General features: G+C 43.7%; 1 protein-coding gene across 1 annotated transcript in view; it reads left to right on the plus strand.

Annotated features, from left to right (window-relative positions):
• Positions 1 to 20381, plus strand: part of LOC135509480 (ski-like protein) — a 41002-nt gene extending 20621 nt beyond the window's left edge. The window contains 7 exon segments of the mRNA XM_064930183.1: positions 3619 to 3717; positions 5881 to 5945; positions 11133 to 11278; positions 12894 to 13192; positions 13535 to 13756; positions 15589 to 15775; positions 15778 to 20381. Of these exon segments, the coding sequence (XP_064786255.1) occupies positions 3619 to 3717; positions 5881 to 5945; positions 11133 to 11278; positions 12894 to 13192; positions 13535 to 13756; positions 15589 to 15775; positions 15778 to 15857 (1098 nt within the window). The 3' untranslated portion in view covers positions 15858 to 20381.
• Positions 20382 to 22080: the final 1699 nt, after the last annotated feature.

Genomic DNA, 22080 nt, shown 5'->3' on the forward strand with positions numbered 1-22080 from the left:
GAGTTCTGTTATATTCACAGACATAATTGAAAACGTTTTAGAAACATCAGACTGTTTTTGATCCAAACCTACTAATAATATGCATATATTAGCAACTGGAACTGAGTAGCAGGCAGTTTACTCTGGGCACCTTATTCATCCAAGCTACTCAATACTGCCCCCAGCCATAAGACGTTGAAATGCATTCCAGGTGACTACCTCAAGCTGGTTGAGAGAATACCAAGAGTGTGCAAAGCTGTCATCAAGGCAAAGGATGGCTACTTTGAAGAATCTCAAATATAAAATATATTTTGATTGAAGTTTTTTTTTTTAATGTACTACATGATTCCATATGTGTTCTTTTTATAGTTTTGATATCTTCAATATTTTTCACAATGTAGAAATAGTTTTTTTTTTAAATGAATGAGTAGGTGTCTAAACTTTTTTTTGCTGTATATACAAATGTATGTGGACACCCCTTCAAATTAGTGCATTTGGCTATTTTGGCCACACTTTGCTGACGGGTGTATACAATTGACCACACAGCAATCTCCATAGACAAACATTGGCTGTAGAATGGCCTTAATGAAGAGCTCAATGACTTTCAATGTGGCACCGTCATAGGATGCTACCGCTCTAACAAGTCAGTTTGTCTAATTTCTGTCCTTATAGCGCTGCCCCGGTCAACTGTAAGTGCTGTTGTTGCCAAGTGGAAACTTCTAGGAGCAACATTTGCTCAGCCACGGAATGGTAGGCCACACAACCTGACCGAATGGGACTGCTGAAGTGCATAGCGAGTAAAAATTGTCTGTCTGTCGGTTGCAACACTCACTACCGAGTTCCAAACTGCCTCTTGAGGCAACATCAGCACAATAACTGTTTTGTTGGGAGCTTCATGAACTAGGTTTCCATGGCTGAGCAGCCGCACACGAGCCTAAGAGAAGTGATGAATCAAGTTTCGCCATCTGGCAGTCCGACAGACGAATCTGGGTTTGGGTGATACCAGGTTAACGCTACCTATGCATAGTGCCAACTGTAAAGTTTGGTGGATGGGGACTAATGGTCTGGGGCTGTTTTTCCATGGCTTGGGCTAGGCCCCTTAGTTCCAGTGAAGGGAAATCTTAACACTACAGCATACAATGTCATTCTAGACGTTTCTGTACTTCCAACTTTGTGGCAACAGTTTGGGGAAGGCCCTTTCCTGTTTCAGCATGACAATGCCCCCGTGCACAAAACTAGGTCCATGCAGAAATGGTTTGTTGAAATCGGAGTAGAAGAACTTCACTAGCCTGTACAGGACCCTGACCTCAACCCCATCGAACTCCTTTGGGATGCATTGGAACGCTGACTGCGAGCCAGGCCTAATCGCCCAACATCAGTGCCCAACCTCACCAATTCTCTTGTGGCTGAATGGAAGCAAGTCCCTGTAGCAATGTTTCAACTTCTAGTGGAAAGCCTTCCCAGAAGAGTGGAGGCTGTTATAGCAGCAAGGGGGGGGGGACTATGATTTTGGAATGAGATGTTCAACGAGCAGGTGTCCACATACTTTTAGTCATGTAGTGTGCTTCTAAATCTGGTTCATCACTCCGATAGTGGAAGAAATGTGAGTAAGGCTAAAGTAGCTAATTATCTTCAGCGAGCTAGTTGCACACACCCTGTCTTCTCTGGCCGTTAGGAACCTCAGGGGGGCCCCCAGAATAGAACCCTGTCTTCTCTGGCCGTTAGTAACCTCAGGGGGGCCCCCAGAATAGAACCCTGTCTTCTCTGGCTGTTAGGAACCTCCAGGAGACCCCCTCCCCGTGAGGGTTTTGTACCAAAACGCAGTGACGCTGTCTGTGATACAACTTCACATTTACTGTTAGTGTTGTTTGGACTAATAGCCTACATCACCCATTTCACGTACGCAGTCTGCATGCCATTCCAGGACATGAGGGTCGGCCCGTACATACTTTAACAAATAGTTTGTGCCGCACTGTGAGGGTATGACCTGGGGCCATTATTACAAATACGTTGGATGACACGAAAGCTCACTCAGCGTACTGGCATCCCCATTTCTGACCGCCTTCGGCGCCCAGGGGTAGGAGGGCAGAAATTCAGGGTCGTCCACCCACGTCATACACTCGCGCGCACACACAGCTCCCTTCATCCTCCCCCGGGTCACTTCCTCTCCTTCACTGCTCCGCTTCCTGTAGCCTGATGGCTCGTGTGTGTGTGTGTGTGTCGTCACTGCCGTGTAGCATCACATGACACATTCTTCATCAGATGAGATTCCTCCAGACAGGAATCTTTCCTGTAGTTTCTACATCCGTTATAGAAAAACTTCTGTACTCTCAATCCAATATCCCCTGGTTTCATGTGTGTGTGTGTGTGTGTGTGTGTGTGTGTGCGCGCAGTGGTGTGCTTACTATAAAGCGTATCATTCCTTCCACCCACTCATGCTTACTACAGTCATTTAGAATAGTAATTCTAAAGAGTCCTTGTTACCGCGGAAACTGAACCGCACGAATGCCCGGCCATCCGGTCTTCGTCAGCTGTTTGTTCCAAAAAAAACAAACGACCAACAACTAATGACTGGTAATTTATTTCATCCATAGTCGTGGACTCAGGGCTGACCACATTTAGTCCACTGGTCCGTTGTTTGATCGATAGGCTGTTGGTTGACCAAGTTGTTATTTTATTGAGCAGTAGCAAAAAAAGCAACTAATTATGGTGTACAAGACACCTATCTGATTAGATCCTGTCTGAGTGGACTGATGCGTTGTCGAGGCGTGGGGATGGCACAGTCATCACTCTTAAAACGTGCTACTGAAATTGTATATGGTTATATTATGTAAGAACAATGGTGCAAAAACAAATATAAATTCTCCTGTGTTGGATAGTGGTCGCTGTCCGCGGTTCTGAAACGCATCGGCGCACTGTTGAATTGGCGCCTTTTCCTAGACAATGTTGCTACGGTGCATTCGGAAAGAATTCAGACCCCTTGACTTTTTCCACATTTTATGGTATTTCTCACGGTCAAGTAAAGAAGTGCATCTCGCTGTCGTGCAGTGACCACATAGACGCTCCTCTTTGGGTAGCCATGTCTTTTTGTGTTTCCCTTTTCTCTGTAGCCAATTTGGTGGGCGACGAGCCTGTTTTTGGTCAGGATCTGTCTCTGTTTTGTATCTGACAGAGTAGAGAGATTATTCCAATTTGAATAGTCTTTTGAGGCCAAATAGCAATTTTAGTTTATTCCGAGTTTTTATCAAATAGGTGTTTTTTATTTCTGTAAGAATTTGTTTTCCCGTTGTGTTTGTGTAATCGGTCGTAAAATACTTTACTGTAATTGTTCCGTGCTATGTTCTACGGGCCTCTGTCCTACGGGCCTCTCTGTCCTACGGGCCTCTCTGTCCTACGGGCCTCTCTGTCCTAAAGGTGTAGTTTGAACTTGCAAGAGTGTGATTTGTGTGTGCAATTAATGTCTTTAAAAAATCCTGGAAAATTATGTCTGCGGGACGAGTGGAAGCCTCTGGCTAACTCCTTCTTTCTGTGGTACTTTTATGTCACTGTAATTGTTCTGCATCATAGCCTTCAGAGGCCTACCTATGTCTCAGGGTCTAACTCTCTCTCTCACTCTCTCTCTCGCTCTCTGTGTTTCAGAAGGTGGTAGAAGAGGACGGCGAGGTGAGAAGATCGTCTCCTCCAGAACCTCTAGCGTCTCTTAACAGTAAACTAGCCGACAACGATGCAGGGACCAAGGTACGACACACAGGAAGCGGCGTTCTGCTCACGCTGCCGACGTAGCTGGTTGCATTGACGACACTGACCCCTCCCCCTAACTTTCGTTCCTCTGTATACCAAAACTTTTGTACGTTTTTTTGTTGTTGTTCTACTAGAACAAAATGGTTTGCTAGAATGTGTTACTTTCGCTACTTCTGTCAAATGTGTCTCGCGTCTTCTACCGAGTTGAGAGAGAATCAATTCTGTCGATCAGCGCAGCCAATAGCACCGTGTCTGCGCCACGTACCCACTGCTAGCTGTAGTCTGTCCCGAGGAACCACTGAACTCACTGGGAGTCCGCTACTCATGCTGCACAGAAGTTAACACACTTCAATAATGCAACACGGCATGTCAATGTTGACATTTCTAATTACTGTTCGCAAAACAATGTCCGTTACAGGCTAGAACATTTAAAAAATGCAAGAAGATACCGAAGCTTCCAGCTTTGTAGGCTAACTTTCCTCTCTAGCTTACAGCTGAAGCTAGGGTCAGTTCACTAACCCTAGTACCTTGTTTGTGATATGCAAACCATAACGAAAGATCTTTCCGATTGTCACAAAACTCTATCCGTTCACTTTGTCCCCCCCCAGTCAAGATCGTCTTTGCTCGAGCCTCGATCTGACTGTGTGTGAATGATGTCATGGGTCTTAAAGAGAGCGCGAGCACACACTTTATAAAATAAGAGATTTCTTCTATACAAATGTTGTTGATCAGTACAGAATTTCCCAAATTGAAGGGAAACAGATTTGTCATCTGTAGCTCCATGAAATCAGCCAAAACAAGCTCAATAACTCAATGCATGCACACTCTCCTATTGAATGTTCGTTAGCCTTTATTGTGAAATAGGTCTAGGCTACATCTTGGTTTATCAATAAGTGAGAGATTTTAACAATCAAACTTGATTGGTTGCATACACTTATTTAGCACATCTTATTGTGGGTGTAGGGAAATTATTACCATGAAGTAGTTATATTGGATGGGTTGGGGAAAAAACGATGTCAAATGGATTGTTTTTAATTAATGAATACATTCAAATGTCATGATATTTAACTCAAAAGATCTGTCTGGATTAAGGACCTTTCTGTGACTAATAGAACGTTTACGTACATACATACACACACACACACACACACACACACACATACATGTCACGATACCAGAACTTTGACTTGGATACCGATACCAGGTTTAGTATCACAATACTGAACACACATACATACATATATATATATGTTTTCATCATGGATCTGTCTACTTTGCTCTGTTCATTTTTGCTTAGATCCTGACTAGGTCTCCCAGTCCTTGCCGCTGAAAAACATCCCCACAGCATGACTACCACCACCATGTAGGGATAGTGCCTGGTTTCCTCCAGACGTGACGCTTGGCATTCAGGCCAAAGAGTTCAATCTTGGTTTCTTCAGACCAAAGAATCTTGTTTGAAAAAAAGAACATTGAAAAGTGAAAGACTGAAGTCGCATACATGGGATGCTTTAGTGAATTTCAGAATGTCTGGAATAGAAAAGGCAGAAATAAAACAATTCAATAAACATTTGCAGCCAGTCATCCAAAACATAGCCCTATGCAGTCGTTAAATTCCTATAGAAGGTGTGTATGTGTGTATATGTGTGTGTGTTCAGTATTGTGATATTAAACCTGGTATCCAAGTCAAAGTTCTGGTATCGTGACAACACTACCACTGACCTTAACCCAACCCCCTTCACCTGAATCCTTTACTCCTCCTAAGCACGTAACCTGACACACTGGGTACGGGTTCTAACACACTGGGTACGGGTTCTGACACACTGGGTACGGGTTCTGACACACTGGGTTCGGGTCCTGACACACTGGGTTCGGGTCCTGACACACTGGGTTCGGGTCCTGACACACTGGGTTCGGGTCCTGACACACTGGGTTCGGGTCCTGACACACACCCCTGTTGAAATGGCATGCTTCATCCACCACCTCTATCAAGCATTTAAAGGCAGTGTTTACTCTTCTCTCAACTCCTCACATCACCCTCCCCTAAACGCACACAATTATAGCTACAAACATTGACTTTCAGATATTATACATCTACTGATCTGTTTTATCGTGATGCAATGAAGACTCAGTATATTAAAGGGTTTATTATTGTTTCTGCAGGTTCAAGGCCAAGCCGAGGCTACTCTGGTGTTCCCCCACATCAAGGAAGAGCCCAGTCACCCCAGGTATGTTAATCTTTACTACCCCCCTAACCCTTTATCCTCTGTCTTTTACCCCCTGCCACAACGTTCTATCACCTCCCAGACACTCCACCATGGTGCACCCCGGGTTTGTTTGGATCTCTCTTATCCCACAATGGAGTCGAATCTTATGAGTACTGGGGACTGGCTAGCTATGTTTCTTCCTTGTTGGAAGCCCCTTGCCAATCCATGCCAAGTAACGTTCCAAGCATCTTCCTAGGGAATGTTGCTGTAGCAGTGCTGAAACCCCTGCTCTGCTTCCTACCTTGCCTCTAGTTGGACCGACTGCATGTGTCCGTGTGAAGTTGTGGTCTACCGCTCATTAATCTGGTCCAGATGAAGGCTGAGATTAGTTGGATTTACAGGAGGCAGGGCAGCACGTGACATGGTAGACAGGCAGGTTAGACTACGGGATTACAACTGACCCCTCATTGGGACACCAGACCCACCAGGCTGGTCAATGGTTTTTACTACGCTTTGCTACAAAAGTGCAATGTTAAAATATGTGTATTTTCATGTAACAGGAGTGAGTCTCTGTAACATGTCCTATAGTATAGAAACAGTCATTTGGTTTTGCTTTTTAATTTAACAATGCAAGTCAAGTGGAATCAAACAATGAAGTCAAAATTACAATACTAAGCAACGGTGTTCTCTCTGTCTATTTACGACCTATATACAGTGCTGTCAGAGAATTACTACCTCTTGATTTATTTCACATTGTGTTACAGCCTGAATTCAAAATGGATTAAACTAGATTTTTTATTTTTTTTATTTTTTTATACACACACACACTACCCCATAATAATAACACATTGAACCTGTTTTTAGACATTTTTGGTAATTTATTGAGAATAAAATACAGATATCTACTTTACATAAGTATTCACATCACCGAGTCCCTACTTTGTAGGAGCATTTTTGGCTGTGATTACATCTTTGAGTCGTCTTGGGTATGTCTTATCAGCTTTACACATCTGGATTTGGGGATTTTCTCCCATTCCTTGCTGATTTTCTCAAGCTCTGTTAGGTTAGATGAGGGAGTGGCGGTGAATAGCAATCTTCAAGTCTTTCCACAGATTTTCAATGGTATTCAAGTCTGGGCTTTGGCTGGACCACTCAAGGACTTTCACATTCTTGTTCTGAAGCCATTCCAGCATTGCTTTGGCTGTACGCTTGGTCATTGCCCTGTTGGAAAATAAATATTTGCCCCAGTTTAAGGTCGTTTGCACTCTGAAGCAGATTCTCATCAAGAATGAACCTGTATTTGGCTCCATTCATTGTTCCCTCTCCTTACCAGTTTCCCTGAAGCTGAAAACCATCCCCATAGCATGATGCTGCCACCACCATGCTTCACGGTCGGGATGGTGTTCGATGGGTGATGAGCTGTGCCTGGTTTTTTTCCCAGACATAGTGCTTTGCATTCAGGCCAAATAGTTAAATTTGTTTCATCAGACCACAGAATATTTAGCCTTTTTATGATCTGTCTTTCACATGCCTTTTTGCAAACTCCAGGCGTGTTGTCATACCTTTTTCTCAAGTGGCTTCCGTCTGGCCACTCTTCCATAAAGCCCAGATTGGTGAAGTTGCTGTAGAGATATATTTAATCCATTTTGAATTCAGGCTGTCACACAACAAAATGTTGAATAAGTCAAGGGGTATGAATACTTTCTGAAGGCACTGTACATATGATATCCATGTGTCTGTCTATCTCTCTTGGCCTGTCTCTTTGTCTGTATATGTATAAGGTAAATGTTCTCCCTGTCGCACTCTCTCTCAATTCAATTCAAAGTTCTTTATTGATATGGGAAGCATGTTTACATTGCCAAAGCAGGTGAAATAGATAATAAACCAGAATTAACAGTAAACATTACACTCCAAAGGAATAGAGATTTCAAAATGTCATGTCTATATACAGTGGTGTAACCATGTGCAAATAGTGAAAGTACAAAAGGGAAAATAAATCAAGAAAATTATGTGTTGTATTTACAATGGTGTTTGTTCTTCACGGGTTGCCCTTTTCTTGTGGAAACAGGTCACAAATCTTTCTGCTGTGATGGCACACTGTGGTATTTCACCCAATGGATATGGAAGTTTATCAAAATTGGATTTGTTTTAGAATCGTTAAAATCATAGGCTCCCGAGTGGCGCAGTGGTTTAAGGCACCTTGTCTCAGTGCTAGAGGCGTCACTACAGACCCCGGTTCGATCCCAAGCTGTATCACAACCTGCCGTGATCGGGAGTCCGATAGGGCGGCTGGACGGTGCTGGCCGGGGTAGGCCGTCATTGTAAATAAAAATGTGTTCTTCACGGACTGGCCTAGTAAAATATAAAATGTGGGTCAGTGTAACCTGAGGGAAATATGTCTCTAATGTTGTCATACATTTGGCAGGAGGTAAGGAAGTGCAGCTCAGTTTCCACCTCATTTTGTGGGCTGTGAGCACATAGCCTGTCTTCTCTTGAGAGCCATGTCTGCCTACGGTGGCCTTTCTCAATAGAAATGCTCACTGAGTCTGTACATAGTCAAAGCTTGTCTTAAGTTTGGGTCAGTCACAGTGGTCAGGTATTCTGCCACTGTGTACTTTCTGTTTAGGGCCAAATAGCATTCTAGTTTGCTCAGTTTTTTTGTTAATTCTTTCCAATGTGTCAAGTAATTTATCTTTTTATTTTCTCATGATTTGTTTGGGTGTAATTGTGCTGCTGTTCTGGGGGTCTGTTTGTGAACAGAGCCCCAGGACCAGCTTGCTTAGGGGACTCTTCTCCATGTTCGTCTCTCTGTAGGTGATGGCTTTGTTATGGGAGGTTTGAGAATCTCTTCATTTTAGGTGGTGGTAGAAATTACCGGGTCTTTTCTGGATTTTTGATCATCAGCGGGTATCAGCCTAATTCTGCTCTGCATCCTTTTATTTGGTGTTTTATGTTGTACACAGAGGATAATTTTGTAGAAATCTGCTTGCAGAGTCTCAATTTGAGTGCTTGTCCCATTTTGTGAGTTATTGGTTGTTGGTGAGTGGACCCCAGACCTCACAACCATAATGGGAAATTGGCTCTATATCCAATTTCAAGTATTTTTAGCCAAATCCTAATTGCTCTGTCTTTTTTCTCTTTCTCACTCTTTGCGCTCTCGCTGTCTAGTTACGACCTGTATACCTATGATAACCATAGTTACTACTCTCCCCCTCTATAAGTTACTACCTGTATACGTATGATAACCATAGTTACTACTCTCCCCCTCTATAAGTTACTACCTGTGTACTGTGCCTTCGGAAAGTGTTCAGACCCCTTGACTTTTTCCACATTTTGTTACGTTACAGCCTTATTCTAAAATGTATTAAATAAAAACATTTTCCTCAGCAATCGATACAATACCCCGTAATTACAAAGCAAAAAACATTTTGGGAAATTTTTTCAAATTGATAAATACAAAAACATTCCTTATTTACATAAGTATTCAGACCCTTTGCTATGAGTCTCGAAATTGAGCTCCCGGTGCATCCTGTTTCCATTGATCCTCCTTGATGTCTCTACAACTTGATTGTAAATTCAATTAATTGAACATGATTTGGAAAGATCCCACTTTTGACAGTGCATGTCAGAGCATAAACCAAGCCATGAGGTCAAAGGAATTGTCCGTAGAGCTCCGAGACAAGATTGTGTCAAGGCACAGATCTGGGGAAGGGAAGCATTATTTCTGCAGCATTGAAGGTCCCCAAGAACACAGTGGCCTCCATCATTCTTAAATGGAAGAAGTTTGGAACCACCAAGGTTCTTCCTAGAGCTGGCCACCTGGCCAAACTGAGCAATCTGGGGAGAAGGGCCTTGGTCATGGAGGTGACCAAGAACCTGCTGGTCACTCTGACAGAGCTCTGGAGGTTCCTCTTTGGAGATGGGAGAATCTTCCAAAAGGTCAACCATCTCTGAAGCACTCCATCAATCAGGCCTTTATGGTGGTGGCCAGATGGAAGCCGCTCCTCAGTAAAAGGCACATGACAGCCGCTTGGAGTTTGCCAAAAGGCACCTGAAGGACTCTGACCGTGAGAAAGAAGATTCTCTGGTCTGATGAAACCAAGATTGACCTCTTTGGCCTGAATGCCAAGCGTTACTTCTGGAGGAAGCCTGGCACCATCCCTACGGGGAAGCATGGTGGTTGCCGCATCATGCTGTGGGGATGTTTTTCTGTGGCAGGGACTGGGAAGACGAGTCAGGACCAAGGCAAAGATGAACCGAGCAAAGTACAGAGATCCTTGATGAAAACCTGCTCCAGAGCTCTCAGGATCTCAGAACTGGGGCGACGGTTCACCCTTCAAATAGGTCAACGAACCTAAGCACACAGCCTAGACAACGTAGGAGTGGCTTCTGGACAAGTCTCTGAATGTCCTTGAGTGGCCCGGCCTTGAACCCGATCAAACATCTCTGGAGAGACCTGAAAATAGCTGTGCGTCGACGCTCCTCCATCCAACCGGACAGAGCTTGGGAGGATCTGCAGAGAAGAATGGGAGAAACTCCCCAAATACAGGTGTGCCAAACTTGTAGCGTCATACCCAAAGACTTGAGGCTGTAATCGCTGCCAAACGTGCTTCAACAAAGTACTGAGATTTTATCTGTAATAAATTTGCAAACGTTTATGATGGGATATTGTGTGTAAATTGAGGGGGGGGGATGAGTTAATACATTTGAAATAAGGCTGAAACATAACGATGTGGAGAAGGTTGAGGTGGCTGAAGACTTTGAGTGCACTGTTACTGTTCTCCCTAGTTACAAACCTGTACATATGATGACCATGTCTCTCTCCCAAGTTACAGCCTGTATACATATCACCATGTCTCTCCTCTCTCTCCCTAGTTACAACCTGTACATATGATGACCATGTCTCTCTCCCTAGTTACAACCTGTACATATGATGACCATGTCTCTCTCCCTAGTTACAACCTGTACATATGATGACCATGTCTCTCTCCCATGTTACAGCCTGTATACATATCACCATGTCTAGTTACAACCTGTACATATGATGACCATGTCTCTCTCCCTAGTTACAACCTGTACATATGATGACCATGTCTCTCTCCTCCTCTCTCTCCCTAGTTACAGCCTGTATACATATCACCATGTCTCTCTCTCTCTCTCTAGTTACAACCTGTATACATATCACCATGTCTCTCTCTCTCTCTCTAGTTACAACCTGTATACATATGATAAGATGGTGGCTCCTAATGTGTCTCTGAGGGATCAGCCGGAGGTCAGCTCTGAGGTTCTGGGGGTGCTGCTCAAACACCACTACAGTAGGAGACTGGGCCACGGCCACCAAGACACTGCTATGGGTCAGTACCACACACACACACGTAAGTTATGTTCTTCTATCCTCGTGGGGACGTATTATCCTTTTCATTCAAAATCATGTTTTCCGTAACCCTAAACCTAACAACTAACCCCTTACCCTAATTATGGGGCGGCAGGGTAGCCTAGTGGTTAGAGCATTGGACTAGAAACCGAAAGGTTGCAAGTTCAAATCCCCAAGCTGACAAGGTACAAAATCTGTCGTTCTGCCCCTGAACAGGTAGTTAACCCACTGTTCCTAGGCCGTCATTGAAAATAAGAATTTGTTCTTAACTGACTTGCCTAGTAAAATAAATAAAAATATAAACTTATCCCTACACCAAAACCTAACCCCTAAGCTTAAAATAGCTTTTGTCCTCATGGGGATTCTGGAAATGTCCCCCACGAGGGAGAATTTTCCTTGTGGAGACTTTTGTGGCTAGGTTACTTCCTAGGTTCAGTTCTTCCTAGAGAGGAACCAGGATCTGAGGGGTGGTCAGTCCTCTTCTTGTGCTGGGTGGAGACTTACAGTGGCCAAGATGTTAATTGATGACCAGCAGGGTCAAATGACAGGGTGCAACAGGTCAGCACCTCCAGGAGTAAATGTCAGTTGGCTTTTCATAGCCGATCCCCACAAAGACAGAAGAGCTTACGTGTGCATGCTGCTGCTGTTTCCCAGTCTGACCTTGAAGTGTTGAGTAAGGTGTGTGTGTGTGTGTGTGTGTGTGTGTGACTGGCCGCTGTGGCAGGTAGATAAAAACATATATATTTTTTTAATATATTTTTTTTTACCGGAACATTTATTTTTGTGTTAATTACACCAGAAATCACAACAAAATGGATAAGCATGCCTAATTTTTATTTTTTTATTTTTAAGAAATGTATTTCTATTAATCGGTAGTGTGGTATATTGCTAAATTTAATTTTATATTTTTACCAAAAATATCACAGATGAGACTAAGTTCAGCTGCCCCTTTTAAGGTTACCTTGGTAACAGGGCCACTTGAGTTATCTCCTGTGAGAATCTGACTCACTGAGAGATGTTTCTTCTTTTCGCTAGTAGTGGAAGAAAAAAAAACTCAAGCATTTGAAAAGCAACTGGATTTGTGAACTAAACAATGTAAATATCAAAGAAACATGCATAGTCTCACTTTAGTAGTTAAAGCAACGTATATGCCTGTGCGCATTGCTAATAAATGACACCTTTAAGCAGTGCACACAGACGCCCAGCCAGGCAGTGTTGCTTGGATAGCTATAACGTTAGGATTCCTATTTCGTTGTGTATTACCAGATATGAAACAAAATGGCAGAAATACTTGTGAAAACCGCTACTGTAGCATTTACTTAGCTATTAATCACTATTCGCACATGTGCCAATACTTGTTAATTTTAAGGGCCTGTGTGTGTGTTCTCTCCATCCATGTGGGTGGTTGTGTATTTGTGAGTGCATACAGTATACACCGAGTGGACAAAACATTGTACACTGTCTTATCTTAGTTACCCATGCATGGGTGTGAGTTGGTTGACTGCTGTGTGTGGGGGGTTGACTATACTGCTTCTCCCGCAACCTCTCCTTCCACCCCCTCTCAACCTCTCCTTCCTCCCCCTCTCGCTCCTCAGATCTCCATGCCTCTCCCCCTGCTCCTCCCATTGTCAATGACGCCAAGTCTCAGCAGCGCGTTGTTTCTACTGCTGACCGGGACCGCCAGCAGCCAGTTTCCATGGAGACCATCCCCAGCAACAAGAGTTCTTCTGCTGTAGCGATGACCACGTCGGTAGCGGCGCTGGGGAGTAAAGATGTCCTGTCTTCTGTCTGTGAGGATGACAAGGAAAGGATCGTAGTGGAGATCGTTCAGATGTACAGCAGACAGCAGGAGAAGCTGCATTCCACCCTGCACAACCAGCTGCAGCTAGAGATGGTGAGACACTACAGACAACTAGAGATGGTCAACTCCAGCCAGAAAAAATGACATCAGCCACAGTCAAAAGCGTAGATCAGTGTTTACCAATCCCCCCCTCCCCGGACTGCTCTAATTTGTTCCTGTCCAGCAGAAACACTCCATGTCAGCTGGTTGTCTACACATTTTGAATCACCTCCATTTAATTGAATTCAACATATTACATTCGTAATCATTTCTGATTTTTATAGTGTACCGTTTTGCTGAACTTTGAATTGCTCCAGTTACTGAACAACTAACATAAACCAAAAGGGGTATCAATCAGGAAATGTAACCTATCATCCTGCGTGTCTCTGTGTGTAGGAGTTGGAGGCGCTGCGTGGAGGCGAGGCTGTCAGGCTGCAGCAGCTGGCAGCAGAGCAGTGTGAGCTGCAGAGTGAGCTGGAGGCTGTGCACACTGAGCATGCCCATAGGCTGGGGCAGGTGAGGGAGGAGCAGAGGGAGTTGGAGCACAGACTGGAACAGCTGAGGCAGCAGAGCTGTGTGTGTGACAACACACACCAGGAGGAACGCTATGCTAACCAGGTAGGATCGCTATGCTAACCAGGGTTAGGATTGCTATGCTAACCAGGGTTAGGATCGCTATGCTAACCAGGGTTAGGATCGCTATGCTAACCAGGGTTAGGATCGCTATGCTAACCAGGGTTAGGATTGCTATGCTAACCAGGGTTAGGATCAGATGTCAAAAAGTGCTGTACAGAAACAGTCTAAAAGCCCAAACCGCAAGCAATGCAGGTGTAGAAGCACAGTGGCTAGGTTACTTCCTAGGTTCAGTTCTTCCTAGAGAGGAACCAGGATCTGAGGGGTGGTCAGTCCTCTTCTGGCTGTGCTGGGTGGAGACTGTAACAGAACATGGCCAAGATGTTAATTGATGACCAGCAGGGTCTGATGATGATGATCACAGTGGTTGTAGAGGGTGCAACAGGTCAGCACCTCCAGGAGTAAATGTCAGTTGGCTTTTCATAGCCGATCATTCAGTGTCTCTACAAAGTTGAATTCACCAGGTAGCACGTTTGGTGAACAGGTCCATAGCTGCAGGCAGAACAGTTGAAACTGGAGCAGCAGCACGACCAGGTGGACAGCAAGGAGTTACCAGGTCGTCCTGAGGCATGGTCCTAGGGCTCAGGTTGAGAGAGAGGGAGGGAGAGATGCAACCTGACAGAGCTTGAGAGGATCTGCAAAAAAGAAAGGGAGAAAATTCCCAAATACAGGTGTGCCAAGCTTGTACCGTCATACGCAAGAAGATTCAAGGCTGTAATTGTTGCCAAAGGACTGAGTTAAAGGGTCTGAATACTTACGTAAATGGGATATTTCCATTTGTATATTTGATAAATTAGCAAAAATTTCTACTGACCTCTTTTTGTCAGGGGCGGCAGGGTAGCCTCGTGGTTAGTGTTGGACTAGTGACCGGAAGGTTGCAAGTTCAATCCCCCAAGCTGACAAGGTACAAATCTGTCGTTCTGCCCCTGAACAGGCAGTTAACCCACTGTTCCTAGGCTGTCATTGAAAATAAGAATTTGTTCTTAACTGACTTGCCTGGTTAAATAAAGGTAAAATAAAAAAAATATTGTGTAGATGAGAGAAAATAACTTTAGAATAAGGCTGTAACATAACAAAATGTGGAGAAAGTAGGGATCTGAATACTCTCTGAAGGCACTGTATAGACACTCACCCTATGTTTGAATCAAATCAACTACTTGTACTGAGCTTGTCTGATGCTTTCAGCAAGCTGTTGGATTAAATAATTAAGACACAGACCACTGTGCCACTCGGTAGAACTCTAAGGCACTGCATCACTACAGACCCGTGTTCGATCCCAGGCCGTGTCACAAGTACATTAGTGTCTAGTTTGAGAAACAGACACCTCACAAGTCCTCAACTGGCAGCTTCATTAAATAGTACCTGCAAAACACCAGTCTCAGAGTCAACAGTGAAGAGGCGACTTCGGGATGCTGGCCTTCTAGGCAGAGTTGCAAAGAAAAAGCCATATCTCTGTCCAGTGTCTGTGTTCTTCTGGCCATCTTAATCTTTTATTTTTATTGGCCAGTCTGAGATATGGCTTTTTCTTAAACATAGCCACAAACCCCTAACCCTAATTGTAGCCGTAAACCTACGCTTAAAATAGCCTTTGTCCTCATGGGGACTCAAATGTCCCCACGAGGGAGAATTTATTGTTTTACTATCCTTGTGGGTATTTTAGGTCCCCACAAGGATCAAGTAGGGACACAGTCAGACACACACACACACCTCCTGCTGTCTCCTTCATCCTCTTGGTGTCAGGCTTAGGCTGGCTGTGTGTGTACTGTTCAGACTAACCTGACTTCATCTCTTTCTCTCCCCTCCCTCCCCTCTTTTAGCTTGCAGAGCTGCGTGGGAGGTTGGATGGTGCGGAGGCTGACCGGGATAAGCTCCAGGAAGAGTTGAGGAGTGAGCGGGATGCCCGGGAGAAGCTGGAGAGAATCATCTCTCAGCTCCAACAGCAGATGGGCCAGACGGCCTCCACCTCGGCCTCCTTCGTCACTACAGGGAGCCCCTCTCCGCCCCCACCCCCTCCTCTCACACCCCCCACACAGAGGGACACACCGCTGGCCCTGCCGAGCAGCAGAACAGCCATGCGCATAAGTAGAGGAACTTAAGAAATGCCCCTTCTGTCTCTCTCACCTCCGTTCTTTTGCTGCGACTCCCTCCCTTCATCCCTCACCCCCCTGCTGGGAGAGACATCAGCCTTTCAGACACAGACAACCCCCTCCCTCACCATGTCTACCCCCTTCACCCCCAGGCTGCTTCTCTCATGTAGATTATGGCAGCCCCCCGCACCTCTCTGATTCAGAGGGGTTGGGTTAAATGCGGACACATTTCAGTTGAATGCATTCAGTTTTACAACTGACTAGGTATCTCTCTCCCTCCTCCTCTTTAGTTTTTTTGGATAAGGATTCCTGTTTGTTTATTAATTGAACACCACATTAGTTTAATGTTTTGGTTTACCCCCGCCCCCTGTCCGTAAACAGTATTTGAACTTTTTGGGGATATATATGTTTGTTTTTTAATTTATAGTTTTACTGAATGAACAAATGACTGCTTTGCAGACCGATAGGAGTAGGATGCTTTTAAGGACACTCTCTTCGCATCCTCTCCTCCTTCCCTCGCATCCTCTCCTCCTTCCCTCGCATCCTCTCCTCCTTCCCTCGGATCCTCTCCTCCTTCCCTCGCATCCTCTCCTCCTCCTTCCCTCCCTCCTTTAGATTGTGGATTTGATGTGTTGTAGCCCACATGAAGTGTGGGAGGTCAGACAGACAGTTCTATCCTGGCCCTGCCCCTTGACTCTGTTCTGAACTGCAGTTCCACTAGCGTTGTCGCTCTTTCTACTACTACCTGACACGCCAACTGGAGCTGTGGAGCTAAGATGGCGCCCGCTTGGGTGTTACCCATCTCATACAGACAGTCCAGTGCTCTGGCCCAGCTACTAGCCACACAGGACATTTTATGGATGCACATTTTCGTTTCACCTTTGTTTAAAAAAATAAATAAAAAATCCTTATACCCATTACTTTCAAATAAGCGAAAAGTGGTTTTGAGTTTGAGTGTTTGATTTCCCTGTTAGCAACAGTTAGTGTGTCTTGCCACCCTCTCTCCTCTGTGAGACAGTCTCTGTCCCAAATAGTAGACTATTTCCCGTATGGTGCACTACTTTTGACAAAAGTAATGCCCTATTCCCTATATAGTAGTGCACAATATAGGGAGTAGGTTGTTATTTGGGATGCACACTGAGAGCTGCAGGGGCAAGCTGTCTGCCTGGGGGAATATGGGTCACAGGTGAAAGGAATTAGTCCAGACTGACACCTGATCTGCCTGCCTAGGATCCAGGGCCCTTCCTCTTTCCCCTCCACTTTATTCCACCTCACTGAACAAACAGAGCCTTGCCTGGCCCAGGCAGGGAGGTACAGTCAGGTGATGAGAGCGTGGCAGGGAAGAGAGGAAGGCGAGAGACCGTCAGGCGGAGAGAGCGGGAGTGCAGGGGGCAGATCACCCTCTCAGGCTGGGTGGGCCGGGAGAGGGGAGCCCCTTTTGTCTCATCAGAATATGGGCAGCTGCCATACCTCCCACACACACACCAAAGCAATGCCACATCAGCCGGTGGTAGTGTGATTTGTTGTGTAGAAGTCCAGGCAAACAGCACACCCAGCCCCAATCAGCGAGCTCACACAGAACGGATTTAGCCGCCACAGGCGGACCCTAAGAGAGCAAGGAAGTATTTTTATAGCCCCCCCCCCAGACCCTTAGAGCCAGGTTGCATGTAAATAGTTATTTAAAAGAGGGCCTTGGTTTAAACTCTAAGCATCTTTTTTATGCATCTGCTATACATGCAAATTGGTAGACATTCCACTGTGCTCGGACTTCTCAATGCAGATCTCTAAAGAAAGAGTTCCCTTTAGAACCGAGTTTACACCATGCCCTGACACAGTACTTATAATATAGTAGGACTTATTTTCTTATTAAGCAGCAACATTTAAACAAAGCTTCAAAACCCGTTATTTTCACGAGGACAAAAACCACCCCACAAAACTACAACGAAACACACGCCCTGGGTGTCTGATGTGAAATTCAGTTACATGCAGAACAAATCCAATCCATTCTGCTCTACCAACCGTTCCATAAACTTTTGGAAATTATTTTGAGGGGGGAAAAAATATATTTAATGTATCAACTAAAGATTTATATTCACTTTGTACATACATTAGTAATTTAATATATTAACTATACCATGGGATAATATTCTAAAGGTTATTATAAAATTGACTGGACCAGGCAAGGCCGACGCTCTAAAAACATCCGTTATGTTTCTGTTGAGTCTTTGAAAAATTTGAAAAAACACTCCGCAATATAACGTCATCGTACGCAGCAGACAGACTTCTTGTTTACCGTTATCAACAATAGCAGAATTCAAGACTGATCGGCTGTTAACAATTTTTTTTTTTTTTTACGGCATGCCTACATTGGGACTAACGGATAGTGGCTGTTTCGGCAGAATAGAATTTGTTGTCGCTCCGCTGTGTACACTGATATTGTGGAGCGCACTTTTTTTTAAAGGGTGTAAAATTGCTGTTGAAGTGCATGGTGTTCGGATACGACCGCAGGGCTGAATAGGACAGGAAGTACGTCGTTACAGTACTTACCAGACCCGATTACCTTGATTTGTTTATTTCGTGGATGATGATTTCACCCTGATAGACTTGACGTGTAATCATAATGTATAGGCTTTCGCTCTTAATCCATTTTTCGTACACTAAACCACATCCCCAGACAAATTTGAATATGCACCGAACATGTTTATATTTTTAAAACTAAATTTGAAAACAAAACAAAAAAACAAAGGTTTGCATGTAACTAAGTAAATCGATTCCCTTAATATGGTTTGTTAGTTTAATGATATCTGACTTAATATGTTTATGGTATAAAAACTAATTGTTTGTGTACTAAGTGACACTATTCTCTAGTGCCCATAGGGCTCTGGTAAAAAATAAAAAATAAAAATGGTGCACTATATACGGAATAGCGTGTCATTTGTGACAGACAGGTGGGGAGGGAGAAACCTAACACAACTTGTTGACCAACTACAAACTATACAAATGTAGCCTCTAGATTCTGCAAAGTGGAGCGAGAGAGAGAAGTGTGTTTGGTTCTGAGCGCATGTGTATTTGCCAGTGACCGAAGCACAGTAGCGATTAAAAAGGGGAGAGATTTATTATCATGTAGCGTTGTGGGTTGTGTCCTAATTTTTTGTCAACAACACTTTGTCGTCTTGGGGGTATAGGGTCCTTGGGACTGCATTGATGTTTTACATCACAAGATAATCAGTATTAGGTTTTGTTATTATCGCCATATTTACCTCCTAGAACTGTCTACAACAATCGTTTTGGGGTATCAAATGTATTTCTTGTACTTCTATGTTTTCTGTTGGTGTAAATGAAATTTTATACAGAAGAGGGCGCTCTATATTTACTTTCGTTTAATGCCATGCTGATGATGTGATGGATACAATGGATTAAAATAAATCAAGACATACTATGCTGTAACACGGTGTGCTGTGCCCTCTTGCATTTGCAATGTTATGAGAACTAGAAGACTATGGTCCCTGGTCAAAGGTTGTGCACTATAAAGGGAATAGGTTGCCATTTGGGACTTAACCACAGTCATGTGCTTTGTACAGTTTTATTTTATTTTTTTATAGCTGTGTATTTTGTCCAATTCGACTTACTACTAGACCCTTGGCCTTGCTTCCGGAGCACAGTTATACAGTAACTAGCATTTCCATAGTTACATTTTTTATTTTTTTGCATCCCCAATGGATTGTTCCCAGATTTAAATGGATAGCGCAGCGATTTTGCTTTTTAAAAAATGTGTGAAATCACTGAACGATCCCTTTAATGAAGGTGACGTGGTGTCGAAGAGGTAGTACTCTGTAAACGATAGCTACAAGTTGGATTTGGGATCCGCTGAAGAAGTGTTGGATCAAATGTTTCCATTTATGCTTTGTAGTTGGATATTTATTTAGGAACACCGTTCTTATTTAGCAGCGTGGGAGCTAGCTAGGATGTTAATCAACACAAAAAAAATATGTTTTGGTTTTCTCTGAGGTATAAACACTACGTGTACGCCATAGTTTCAGTTTAAACTTAGTAGGCTACACCTGACAAATCGTAGTTTAAAAATAAGAAAATATTTTTATGGCTGTTTAAAAACGAACTTTTCTTTTTCTTAAAATGCTATATTCTGAAAGATGTATGGCAGTGAGTGTCTGTATGACTTTTGCAAACCATGTTGCCAACAACAATGCAGTGTGATTGAGACGTTTGTTCTTTGCATGAAACGAGACACGGTTCTCCTACCTCATGTTGTGATATAAAATGTTTTTTAAGCAGAGGACACTGCATCTTTAACCGTTGGTCATAATTGATATTTACTAGTATATGATGACATACGTGTACATGCTTTTAGCTAATACCTCAGTTGTATTTTATAGTGTTCTGTTTTCTCTCCCTCCCCCTGATCTCAGACCTTGTAAACATATCCTGTATAGCCAATGATATAAATATACCCTGTATAGACAATGAACTTGGATCAAATTCTAGTAAAGTTCTTGTGGTCAAAACTGGTGTTGTAAATCTTATGTTATTCTGGACGTGAAACCGGTGTGTCGTAGACGATCACTGATCGATGATATTATCTTTATTATCCCAATTAGCTGTACATCAGTCAGTCAAAGTATATACCAACACTAGAAATACAGTTTTAAAAAACAATACTTATACAGCAGGCATCATACTGAACAAAAAAAATAAAAAATTCAAATATTTTACTTCACAATGGCTGTGCGAAGATGCTTGATATTGTCGTACATGTTGCTCCAGAGCATCCCACACATGCTCAAAGGGTGAAATGTCTGAGTATGCAGGCCGTGGAAGAACTGGGACATTTTCAGCTTCCAGGAATTGTGTACAGATCCTTGTGACATGGGGCCGTGCATTATCGTGCTAAAAGATGAGGTGATGGAGGCGGATGAATGGCACGACAATGGGCCTCAGAATCTCATCACGGTATCTCTGTGCATTCAAATTGCCATTGATAAAATGCAATTGTGTTAGTTGTCTGTAGCTTATGCCTGCCAATACCATGACCACACAGCCACTATGGGGCACTCTGTACACAACATTGACATCAGCAAACCGCTCACCCACACACAACCATACACGTGGTCTGCGATTGGGAGGCCAGTTGGACGTCCTGCCAAATTCTCTAAAATGACGGAGGTGGCTTATGGTAGAGAAATGACCAATTCTCTGGCAACAGCTCTGGTGGGCATTCCTGCAATCAGCATGCCAATTGTACGCTCCCTCAACTTGAGACATCTGTGGCATTGTGTTGTGACACAACTGCACATTTTAGTGGCCTTTTGTCCCCTGCACAAGGTGCACCTGTGTAATGGCCTTGCTGTTTAATCATCTTCTTGATATGCCACACCTGTCAGGTGGATGGATTATCTTGGCAACGGGGAAATGTTCAAACACAGGGAGGTAAACAAATGTGTGAAAAATTAGAGAAATAAAGCTTTTAGTGCATATTGGACATTTCTGGCTTTTTTTTTTTTTTTTAGGGTGTAGGGTGAAGTTGCCGATCTTGGGTCAGGTTTGCATTTTTCCCACCACTGGTTAAGGTTAGGATCGGGGGAGGAGAAGCTAATCCTAGATCTGTACATAAGGGAGATTTCACCCCAGTCATCCGATGGACCAGGACCCAGTGTGGTCCAGTAGTGTTCAGAACCACCACGGGCTAGAGGAGGAGGTCGTAGGTGTAGCAGGCGATCTGAAGCAGCAGGCAGATGTGGTGCCTGCTGAGGTGGAGGCACAGGAGAGCGGTGTCTCCCTGAAAGAGAGAGGGAGAGTGAGTGCTACAGAGTACTGATGTGTGATCAGAAATTTAGAATAACACCAATTCCAAAAATTGTTTCCTTTGATGGAGCGAGTATTTATTTTACTTTTTAAAAATGTTTAAACTCGTCAGTAATGTTAGTTATTAAGCTTTCTACTTCTTAATAAACACAAATGCAATCAATCAGCTGAAGGTGGAGGACAGGCAGGGACAGACTCATAAGGGTGTCCACCAGGGTCAGAGAGAGGGAAAACAGCCCCAGGAAACTGGTTCACATGAGCTCGGTGGAGAAGGAGCAGGGCCCAGCCTAGCTCCAAATTTCAATAACTTAACCTCAAAACTATATATTTTAGAAATGAATATACAAATATCGAAAGCATTTAATGGGAACTAATAGGTGTGCAAAATGCAACTCTCATTTT

The sequence above is a fragment of the Oncorhynchus masou genome, chromosome 3 (assembly GCF_036934945.1).
Source record: "Oncorhynchus masou masou isolate Uvic2021 chromosome 3, UVic_Omas_1.1, whole genome shotgun sequence".
NCBI classification, from domain to species: Eukaryota; Metazoa; Chordata; class Actinopteri; order Salmoniformes; family Salmonidae; genus Oncorhynchus; species Oncorhynchus masou.